The 12,029-nt window shown below is 42.0% G+C and overlaps 1 protein-coding gene across 2 annotated transcripts in view; it reads right to left on the minus strand.

Moving 5' to 3' along the window:
* magi2a (membrane associated guanylate kinase, WW and PDZ domain containing 2a) overlaps positions 1 to 12,029 on the minus strand; it is a 330,301-nt gene that overhangs the window by 103,353 nt on the left and 214,919 nt on the right. For both annotated transcript variants that reach the window (XM_034674120.1, XM_034674119.1), the window contains exons 4-5: positions 6,840 to 7,055; positions 3,397 to 3,607 (exon numbers count right to left, since the gene is read on the minus strand). In XM_034674120.1, the coding sequence (XP_034530011.1) occupies positions 3,397 to 3,607; positions 6,840 to 7,055 (427 nt within the window). The remainder of the gene's footprint in view (positions 1 to 3,396; positions 3,608 to 6,839; positions 7,056 to 12,029) is intronic.

Here is a 12,029-nt window from a genome sequence, read left to right on the forward strand (position 1 = left end):
AGGGGAAACTCTGGAGTAAATTTAGATGCCACCTAACCCTTCTGTAATAACTCAGTCTGTGTATTTTTGTTATGGGAATGAAAATATGAACTGACTGGATGGTGAGGAATCTTTAAGATCTCTAAAGCGGTCATATACTCTCCTGCAGGCTGCGCACAAGAGAGAGTGAGAGTGTTTCCAAATGAAGCATGGCTGTCCGAGCGGAGGAGTTAGAGTATTTTTCTTTAAAAGGTACCAGGAGGAGTTTGTGACCACTAGCAGCTCTGTGAGGATGGCAGATCAAACAGATTCAAGCTCAGTACACTGACCTGCAGGGGGCAGTAATGAGGCAAGAAATGAAGGAACATTTCAACAGAACAGAGAAGAAGACAGACAGACAGTGGACATGGATGTAAACTTAGGCTGTTTCCGAAACGGCCTGCTACATACTACTTACTAATGTAGTAGGCAGTAGGTATTGCCTACTACATACTGCATTTGAATTTAGTATGTAGTATGACTGTTCTGTTCGATCTGTCATGCAGCATGCTGAGCCAGACTTTGCTGGATTTCCGGTTTTGGAAAGCGGAAGTAAACAACGGCGAAGCCGATAAATAAAAAGCTTATTTAGCATCCATTTATGATTTAAAAAGTTAGGAAGTGGTTTATAAGTAATTTGATAACTTTCTCAGCACCCAAAAACGGATTTCCTCCCGTCAAAAAATGAGGAAAAAGAAAAAGCAGAACGAGCGCTGTGCATTATGGGAAACAGTACGCGAGGCAGACTGGTCCGATGCCCACTGAGATATTTTCCCGAATCAGTAGACATCCGGGGAGTTTTGGCTTACTGCAGATTTTGCTCTTGTTCACATACTACTTACTACATACTGAATTTTGGACATATCAGTACGTACTGCTAGTATAGTAGGCGATTTCGGAAACAGCCACAGATTAAAATCAAAGAGTGATTTATGTTCAGGACACATTAAAGCTCCTCTGACAGCTGCAGTTCGTGTTAATTCTGGCGCCCCCTTGTGGGCAAAGATGTTCATCGTATCACTTTACTGATCTTGTTCAGTGTCATGGTTGGATTTTCACCCTGCTTTCCAATTTAAATAAAGGCTGCTTGTCGGACACCAACCTCCTCACAGCGATTACAAGCATTAAAAATTATGATATGAAAATTCTGTTGTTGATGGTCTCGTGTGATTTTGTAGGTCATAATGAGACAGTAGAATCAGTCTCACTACAGGAGCTTTAAGGACACACATCATGCACGATGATCAGATTCATTACATATTTTTTTATGATTGATTGTTAATGGAAAACTTCTGGACTTCTTCCTTTCTGTACCTGTTTTAACTGAATTTGTGTTAACATTACTTTTTAATTGTTGTCTGTTTTTAATTGATCATCATTCTTTTAAGGTTTTATCTTTTATTTGCTTCTCATGCATTTTAATGTTTCTTTTATATGCTTCATGTCATTGTAAATGAGGGCTTTGCTCTCAATGATCTTCAAGTTTAAATAAAGATAATTACTTGATAAGGCATTATCATGTGGAAACCACTTTGTTGAAAAATGAGGCCAGAGCTGAAGTCCTAACAGGTGCAGTACCTCATGTGTCCACTTGAGGCAGACTACTACAGCAAAGGGAATATTTCTGCAGCCTGGTTAAAAAACATCTACATGGTGAGGGTTCCTATAACTCATCTGTTCCATCATCAGCATCTTATTTTCTTTTAATGGTTTAATATTTTAGTGTTTTGCTATCTTAGAAATTAGGTGATTTTAATTTCCTGTGTTGGGATTTAACTAATCTTATTTTACCTCCAGTGTTTCCTCATTAAGATATCATGAGAGCGCTTCCTCAGTTTGCTCAACAACTTCTTTCTTATTTGTATTTATTTATTTGGTTTGTATTGCTTTTATTATTATTGTTGCATATATTGTGTTCTTAACTTGAGGATTGTGGGGTGGGTTTGGAGTCGGGCTTGGGGTGGGATCTTTTTCTTAATTGATTCTATTTTAAGTTGTTCAAATGTACGACAATTTGTGGTGTTACAATGTCATTGTATGAAAAGTTCTTTATAAATAAAGTCTGATTGATTGATTGAACATAGTAAGGCTGAGAGTTCTTTACTAATCTACATAAATAGGGGCGTGATTCACAGACAGAAGGGGGCGTTGTAGCTGTTTGCAAGAAGGCTTTAGACCCCGCCTTAACTCCACCTCTCTGCTTGTTTCTAGGTTGACTGAAAGTTAGGTTGATTTAGCATTTCCTACATGATGACTGCCATCGCTGGGCTTTATGAGGCCTCTTCGGGGAACCAACAGGTGACACCACAGAGACTTCCCAGCATGCTTCATACAATCTGTGATCACTACGAATATAAATACTACTTTACATCAGAGCTGTTTAAGTTGCTTTTAAATGCTGGAGGATTGTTTTGGTGATATTAGATGATCTGAAGTTAAAGCTGTACTTCTGTTTAAGGTACCCATATTTATTTTCATCACGGTCATATTACATAACCCCATATTTATTTTTATTTATTGCTTAATCTGTCATCACCAACCATAATCACACCATGTCAATCTGTCACTACTGAATCATTTATAATACTGCCTGTAATTACTGCTATTTAATCTAAATTCCATTTGTAACATTGTATATATATCTAAATTGTATTCTATCTTTATTTATCTATTTTTAATTTTACTTATTTTATTTTTACTTATTGAAACTTCTTCTTGATTGTACTTATGTCTGGGTTGCTGTAACAACTGAATCTCCCCCCCCAGGGGTTCAATAAAGTAATATCTTATCTTATCTTCAGATGCATTTTTCCTATTTGTAAGTGTGTATATATTTGAATTAAAGCACAGATAAGTAATTTTTAATACTGATAGTTATTCTTAAGAAAGAAAAATCCTCTGACAAACTCTGTGGGATGTCATTTTAGCTTCTTTCAGCGCCCTGTTTTGGATTTTGTGGCGTCATAGTTTTGGTTGCCTTGAACATTATTCTCAGACACATCATGGAGGGTCACTGAGGTGAAGACTTTAGCATGTATACATATACATGCTCTCGTCTGATCACTCATTGGGGTGAGTAAATGTTGGAGTTAAATTTATTGGGCAGCAAAAGCAGAACTCCAATGAAAGCTAATGTTGATGTAAATATGCAGCTGTTTCCTTACAGATCTGTGATAAACTTTATAAGCTAATAATATGTTGATTTTGTGTTTATAGCTTGTTCTGCTGCCTCCAAGTGGCCATAAAGTCCACTAATAATTCCATAAAGTTGGCTAAGATTGCCCACCATCTGTTGGATTAGTGTTTCCAGAGAACTCGCTGGATGAAGTTTCACGCACACCTGGATGACTGAAGTGTTCAGGACAGACATGGACTCACTCTATAAAGTACACCTCTCCTTTCTCAGTGTACGCCATCTCCCAGTTGTCCGGCAGCGGCCCCAGCTCGTCGTTGTCCTCTGGTTTGGGTACTGTGATTTTGGGGGACAGTCCGTCCTCTTTGGGCGCCTCGATCGGGACCTCCACGGGGTTGATCTGCGGGACGATGTCACCCGAAGCGTCTGTGCTCTTGTCCTCATGTTCACTCGACTCTGTGGTGACAACAGGCAGAATGAGTCACACACGACATTATCGCCAAGGGGGGAGGAGGGGGAAAAAGACTGGAGAGGTGATGGAAAAGGAGACGTAGGAGGCAGGGCGAGGAGATTGATTTAGAGTCAGGGTTAGGTTGGCGGTGGAGAAAAAAAAAGGGAGAGAATGATTAGAAAGAGGTGAGGAGAGGCGATGACTCAGGGGGAAGAGGGGAGCCAGGTGATGGAAAGGGAGGGAGTGATGGAGGTTAACAAGAAAGAGGAATAAAGCAGAGGAGACAAAAGAGACCGAGGAGGAGAAGCAGGCTGTGATGCCCTAGTTGGAGTTGTGGCGGTGTGAGGAGGTGTTAGTGTGAGTGGAGTGAAAGAAAGAGCTGGAGAGAGTGTGTCCCAGGAGGAGGTCTGGTGGAGGGGGGGCAGATGAGTGCCGGGGATTCAGAGATAATCTACGGGAGGTAAGGAGCGAGGGAGCTATCTGCTTAGATCACAGAGCCTGCTGAACTCTATCGATTCCCCCCCTCGGCCCTCCTGATCATACCCCACTCAGTCCGTCTTCAGACAAAAAACTCCTCCTGAGCAGAAACCTCTCCATCATCCAACATCCAGCAACCAGCTGCACACTGCCTGACCGTCTCTTAAGCACCATGAATCAGTCAGAGGTTTGTCTGTTTGGAGCTAATGAAGACAACTACAGGAGGCTGAACTTTAACCCTTTATGAACCATTGATCCCAACTGGGATCTTTACCAGAAGGGCCCTGACTTGATCTGGTTATCACCTTCGAACCCTTTTTCAGTCCCATACTCACACCTGATGACCTTATTATATTATTATTTTGGCTGTTACGGTTTTTACATCTTTGCTGCAGTCATAACTGTTTCCTTAAATATGCATCATTATTCTGTCTCAGCTGCCGGGAAAGCCGTGCAACCTTTGTGCTACTTTGCTCTGATCTCTGCATCTCTTATCCCCCTGGAAATAAAGAATCTAAACTGCTGTGCCTTTGATAAACTTTTCTTTTTCATATTGTTTAAAGTTGTTTTTTGTCTGTTTAAAAAACAGGAGTTATATTCGGGGCGCCGTTGGCCTATTGGTCTATGGGCGCCCCGAATATAACAGGGGGTTATAGCCCTCGTCGCAGAGGTCGCAGGTTCGATTCCAGCCTCGACCATTTCCTGCATGTCTTCCCCTTCTCTCTACTCACCACATTTCCTGTCCAAAAAACATGAATTCTATTATTATTATTATTATTTTTCAAGTTATATTTTTTGGGGCTTTAATACCTTTATTTATAGAAGAGAGTAAAGTGAATAGCAGGAAACCAGGAAACCAGGAAAAGAGTGGCATGCGACAGAGGGGCTGCAGGTAATCGATCCTGATTCGCCCGCTTGTATGAAATAACTACCCTTCTTTTTTTAGCTCTTGATCTCTGACTGTCTTTAATCATCTTTTAATAATTTGATGTTAAAATATTCTAAAAACCTCATTAAGAATATTACATTTTAATCCTGTAGACGTCGCGACGATGTTGATAAAAATAATGATTGATGCTCTGTGAAATATTTAAAGTCAAGTCAAATTTTATTTAAATAGCACAATTTAAAACAACCGTCCTTGATTAAAGTGCTGTACAAGCTTAAAAACACAATAAAGCTGATATTTAAACAAAAATCACACGTCTTTGTTTTTTCTTTATTAAATTAAGGCTTCAAATTATTTGATGTTTATTAATATTTTACGCAGCTTCTTATATTTAAGGTTTCAAACCCTGTATGTGAGTTACACTGTTAATTAAGTAATAGCAGATACGAATTTTACATTTTCATACAAGCTCTATTTTTATTCCACATATACAATCCTATATAAATCCTTTTTTAATGTTCTGTTTATTTCATTTCAGAATAAAAACATCATGTGAGGCATGTTGAGGAAAAATAGAATAAACATGCTCAATACTTTAAAAATGTTTTATTATGCTCCCTTGTGTTTTTAAATTCTTGCTGTCATACCATTCTTTGAATTAAAATTCATCAACATCTAACTTTTCATATTAATTTCTCTTTATGGTTCAAAGATGTTTAAATAATTAAAAAGTGTCAGATACAAAGTTTTATTATCGTAATAAGCGTTCAGGATTTCTCACAGGAAGTCTAAGAAAAGTCTCTAAACTCCAGATTTCTCTGACAAATGAAGCGACCTACCTTCAATCAGATCCTTTCGGTTATTAAACCAAAACTTCATCTTCACAGCGAACGTCCTCCTGCTCTGAAAACACCTGTGACACCTCTCTGACAAGAATACCAAAGAGAACTCTTTGTGCTGTCGTGCTGCTCAACACTGAAGCCGGAGACTTGGCTGTCCTCCGGTCATAAAACCAGCTTACAGAGTCACAGGACCAGAGCATGGTTCTGGATTTGGAATCACAAAAATCAAACTCATAAAGCCTCTTTTATGATGGTCTCATCATGTGATGCATTCAAAGGCCTTCTGTTTGTGTTCGGCTGTGTGTGTGTGTGTGCCTGTGTGTGTACACGGGACACAATGAACGGGACGCTCACAAACGTCTCAGCACGCTCGGGATCCTGGATGTGGTTTTTCTACAAACAGAGGGATCTTACTGGGGCTGTTGTGTTTGGAGTTTAATGTCACCTCTGTGAGCTTTTAGACCGGACCAGGAGGATCAGTGAGCGGATTCATCAGAGATCAGAAACACTGAAACACAGAGAAGTCCTGATGGGTTCATAAAGAGCTGCAGGTGGAACCAGAGGAATGAGGGGGGCAGAGTGAAGGTGTGAGCTTAGAGGACATGAGGGCTTAGAGCTGCTGCTGCTGATACTGAATGAATGAATGAATGAATGAATGAATGAATGAATGAACGATGCAGAAAGCTACAATGACGCTGATGTTTTGGTCCGCAGAGGTAATCAGTGAACGTGCAAGGGAATAATAACTCACAGTTTACATTCCAGTTCATTAACTGCACATAAAGATGTTTGCAGAACCAATTAAATGTGATAATCTTCCATAAAATCATTTCCAGGAAATTCTTGTTACAGCAATCTGTTTCTCTGTTGCTTAGTAACCACTCAAAATGAAGCTGGTTGCTGTGCTTTAAATAAGAGTATCAGCTCGTGCAGATCATCCCCGACCCGGAGCTCGACCTCGAACCTAGCTGTCATGATGAAGCTCCCGGCCTCAGCGACCTCTGACTCTGCATCTGTGTAGGGGCTGACCTGGGGTGACAGCGACGCCATTGCCGTTGACGATGGGTCTCTCCTCCTCCTCCTCCTCGGGGGGCTCGATGCTGGCTTTCTCCATGTTGCTGACTGACTTGTTACGCTTCCGTTTGCCCTCGGAGCTGGGTCTGGCGCCCGGCAGCAGCTGGTCCGTTACATTTAGCAGCAGAGCGCTGGGCTCGGCCGGAGGCTTCGGGGTGCCGTAGAAGTTTTCTGGAAACAAAGAGTGAAACGTCAGACACATCAAAGTTACTGTTCAACACTTACACCTTTAATTCATCACTCTAGGACAGTATGTCTGGAACTTCAAGTATCTTTAAAGTTACCAGACCCTCATGATCCTCACTGGATGAGCCTCAGGACACCATGAAGTTAAACATCATTCATGGTCCTCAGGGGATCAACACTTATCATGTGAACTGTGGACACTGGCAGGACTTTACACACACACTTCTGTTAAAGTGCCACAACAGACTCAACTTACACACACATTCTTGTTTACTGGACACCAAGGGGACTTTCTCAGAACACACATTTCAGGTGCATTTCCACCAAGAGTTCCGGGGTCTTTAAGCCCCCAGAACTACTTTACCCTGAACTAAAAGATTCCTGTGCCCCCAATGTTGACTGCATCTTGACCGTGGGCTGAAGTCCTGGGTAGGTTGTGCAAATCAGGCCAGTGACGTATGGAGGGGGAAAAAAAGTACATGCACTACACCACCAGACCAGTAGAGGGCAGTAAAACAAAGACGAATGCCATTCATCACAGATGACACTATAGAAGCAGATGGACAGGCAGGTATCATTATGAGCAACACGACAGTTAGCCTGTTAGCATGAAGAGACTCAGCTGGCGCTGTTTTAGATGCTATATTTCATCACAGATGGATTCACTGAATCAACACGTGAGAGGAGATAAGCACGAGTAGCAAAGACGTTTCAACACGGCTTTAGAATCCTTTTGAACTCAAAAAGCCTTGGCAGGGGTTTTGGTTTAAACAGCGACCATGTTAACTGGAGACTTTCAGCCGGATGCATCCCTCATAAACGTCTTCAGACGATCATTAAATATCTGATGAGGATATTTTGAAATCTTAATAAAAACTAAACTAGTTTGCATTCCCAGGAACTCCCTCTGTGTTTCAACAGCTGTGTAAACTCCACAAACACTGACACGTTCAGCTGAAGGTCTCCAGTTTACAGGGTCACTTTTAAAACCGTAACACCGGGAGAGACGCATTCACGGTGGGCTTCTTCTTTTGAAAAGTACACACACATACAAAAAAGATAGAACAAATAAAAACTAATGAAAGAAAGAGAAATCAAGTGAATCACAGATGTGTGTGATGTTATTGTGGATGGCGGGCGGAATAAAAACACTGAAGGTAATCTACCAATCAGACACGTTCAGCATTGCAGCCCCATGCTCCTCCTAAAGTCCTGGGTCCTTTGAAAAGTACTACCCCCCTAGCAGGAGCTTTTTAGGAGGGGAGATTATCTACCCCTGAACTAGATTTAGACCCTGGGTCCCTCTGGTCGAAAAACGCCTTAAGGGGACTTTATCAGGACACACATTTCGATAAACTGGACATTATGGGGACTAAACACACATTCTTGTTTACTAGACCTTCAGGGGTTTTAGACACAAGTTTATGGAAACTGGACACAACAAAATAAATTTTGTTAACTGGACACTGTGGGGACTTTATCCACACACAGTTCTTGTTTATTGAGCACCGTGGGGACTTTATCAGAGCACAAGTCAATTTAAACTGGACCTTAGGCGTGCTTAATTACACACACTTTATCATACTTGTCGATGTGAACGGACTTTATTCCTCTCCATAAGGACTACTTTCCTGCATACAACAAAAAACGCAACAAAATGCAAGGACAACACAGAACCATGAACACTTAAAAAACAGAAATTGTGTCCCTGTCCTTCAGACTCCAGATATCTGTTCATAGATGTTGCCTTCCCTATGAAGTTCAATGATTCAATACTTCTCTCATGACAGTCCCCAATGGGAACAAGAGCATTCAGCACACAGTGTTAACCTAAAAGCAGAGAGATAAAGTGGAGGAAAAACAAGGAGTGCAAAAAGCCCACAGAGTAAAGACAGCAGGGATAAGATGAGTGGGAACTGAATGTCAGAGGAAGCGCAGGACACGGCTGCATCAGCTTTAGGGACGATGAGGTGTTCAGTGCCGCTGACATGCTGTTCCCTGTCAAAGCCAGCTGATCCATGAACACACGAGCTGGAGGCTGGAGATCACATTGTGTCTGACAGTCCCTCAACAGGAAGCGCAAAGCAGCAACACAAAGCTGCGAACAAAGCCTCTTGGTATGCACGCACTTCGTCAGGAGCTAATTTCACCCACAGGTAAGGACATATTTGTTGCTTCATCTTCCATCCCTGCACATCAATCACTTATCAGACTGCACAACACTTTCCAGGTGCCTGACTGCTGCATCGACTGAATAATCGCTGTATCCCAAAGTTTCCGTCTGTGGTCACAGCCAACGAGCCGCCTCTGGGAAGGGCAGTTTTTCACTTGGCACTGACTCCACAGGCCCTTCAGTCACAGAGCTGCTTCGACGTTTTATTATCTTGCTTTTCTGCTGACAGCAGCCCAGGACCTCTATCAATCTCCATCCATCACTGTTAAGACCTCATAACTTCATGTTTTTGTCTCATCCAACCATCATTGTAACAGTTTTTCCTTCTGGAAACTATTCCCCTCTTTAAGCAGGGAATAAAAGAGGTCATTTCAGAAGTTACAAGTCATTTTTAATGCTTTTAAAAAGAAAACAATAAAATCACACCGGCAGGATTGAAAGGACTTCATCTGGATGGACATAAAGGGGACATTGTGTTTTATGGAAGGTGAGCTGACCCTCAAATTAAAACGTTGCAGGTGTTCTTGTTGCTTAAAATACAACCCCATTTTTTAAAAAGTGACACTGTGTTAGATAAAAGCAGTTTGTTGTCTCCTTTTCTTATTTAATTTTTCATAATGCACCAAACACTGTCGAAGGGTGACAAGCCCAGACTGCAGGCGGGCCAGCTTAGTCATGTCAGATCTTCTTTATATAATGTGTCCTCTTCACGAAGGTAGAGTTTCACCTTGCTTTGGAACGCAGCGATGGAAGAGTTCCCGAGCCAAAGCAGTGACCTCCACTACAGAGTCATGTCTGTTTTTATGCAGCACTACCAGGGCTGAAGATCAAGGCCATCCAGCTTTGGTTTCTGGCCTTAAAGCTGGGGTTGGTAATCAGATTTAGATACACTTTTTGTTATACTGGTTAAAATTATCTTTCTGTCCTGATGTCAATCAATACATAATGTTTTCTTAAAAAAGAGTGAAAAAAGCTGCTATCTACAGCCGGAGTAAACCTGGGGAAAAACCCAGCAATCACCGTCATTAGGGTCCAATTTATGAAAGCATTCAAATCCCGTCCTGCCGTTCTGCCCGCCTCCTGCGTGTACATTTCCCTGGCGTGCACTCCTCATCCCCTGCCTCTGTTTCCCCTATTTACTGCCCCTCTCACTCTACCTCGGGCCTGTCCCCTCTGACCCGATGAGGTAGTTTGCTCAGGACTGTAGTCTGGATCAGAGCCTAAAAAGCTCTTACCACGGGGGCTCTGGCAAGCAAAGTCCTACAGAAAATGTTGTAGCATCAGTCCGGACACTGTAGGGATGACGAGCCGATTCATGAACACATTGAGCTTTACTAACCGGTCACTGTGGGCCATGACCATGCCAACCAACAAAGCAACAATCAATGTTTGAATGAATGAAGAACTTCTCCTGCTCCTGGGAGGGTTAAGACGGAGTCCTGAGGAAATGCTACATTCAAATTCATGCTAGTTTTCCGTGACTACCAACCCTAGCTTTAACCTGTGCACACAGATATCCCTTTTCGACCGAGGCGGTTTCAGGGCCGGTTCGCTCAATTGAGAACCGGTTTTTCGTGTTTCGACTGCGAGTGAACCGGCTCCCGGCTCGGGAAAACCGGTTCCAGAGCGGCTCCAACTCTTTGCTGGTCTAGAACCGCGAACGGCTTACGTCAGGGATGAGGGGCAGGGGATCATTACCTTTCTTCTCACATGAAGTCGCCGTCCATGTAAAGCACAATGAGTAGCACATCTTCCTGCAGTGGTCAGACTCTATAACCAATAACAATTACATCATCAAAACGGACTCAAGTGCAATATTTCCCCAATCCAGTTCATCCTTCTCTTCTTACATGTGCAATACGTCTTTCTACCCATCCTCCCAGATCTGTTCTGTACATTGTTTTTATACCTAGGCTACAAGTCTGTGCACATTTTCACAGTGTCATTGGTTTTGGAAATAAGATATGCTTATTTTTACTTCTTTAATTTTAATTTCTAATAACTTTTTAATAATTGCTATTTTATATGCTCTGGTTTGCTTTATACTGTTTTACACTGTCTACTTTGCTGCTGTAACACTTAAATTTCCCCGTTGTGGGACGAGTAAAGGATATCTTATCTTAGAAGTTACAATGTTACAATGCCATTTAGCAGACGTTTTTATCCAAAGCGACGTACATACGAGAACAAGAACAACACAAGCAAAGATCTAGACAAGAGGAAACAAGATCAGTAAGAGTAACAAAGTGCTTCAAGTCCATTTGGGTGCAGGTACTGCCAAGCAGTGTAAAGGCAATGCACAAAAGTAAGTAAGGAACATCTACAATGAAGCAACCAAATAATTTAAGACCTTCCATTATCATCATCAACAATTAACATCACCACAATAATGACCAAAGTACCAAGTGCTGGGTCACTCCAGACTTGAACACAGATTCACAGAGTAGAGCAGGACAGTGCGAGTCAACTGTAGCTGGAAGACATGATCTGCCACTGGGGACAACAGTGGAGAACAGTCTAGCTAAGTGCATAGTGCTTCCTAAAGAGCTGGGTCTTTAGCTGTCCTTTGAAAGTAGAGAGGGACTCTGCAGATCGAATGGAGTTGGCCAATTCATTCCTCCATTTAGTGACAACAGAAGAGAAGAGTCCAGCTAGTGATTTTGAGGCCTTATGTGCTGAAAACACTAGGCGCTTTCCAGAGGCTGAGACGTGTTGATAAAGTTTGGTAAGTTCTCTTCGGGCCCTCATGTGATTAAGAGAAGCCAGGAGCAACACCAGCAAGCATG

This window comes from Notolabrus celidotus, chromosome 21 (genome assembly GCF_009762535.1).
Source record: "Notolabrus celidotus isolate fNotCel1 chromosome 21, fNotCel1.pri, whole genome shotgun sequence".
Lineage (NCBI taxonomy): Eukaryota > Metazoa > Chordata > Actinopteri > Labriformes > Labridae > Notolabrus > Notolabrus celidotus.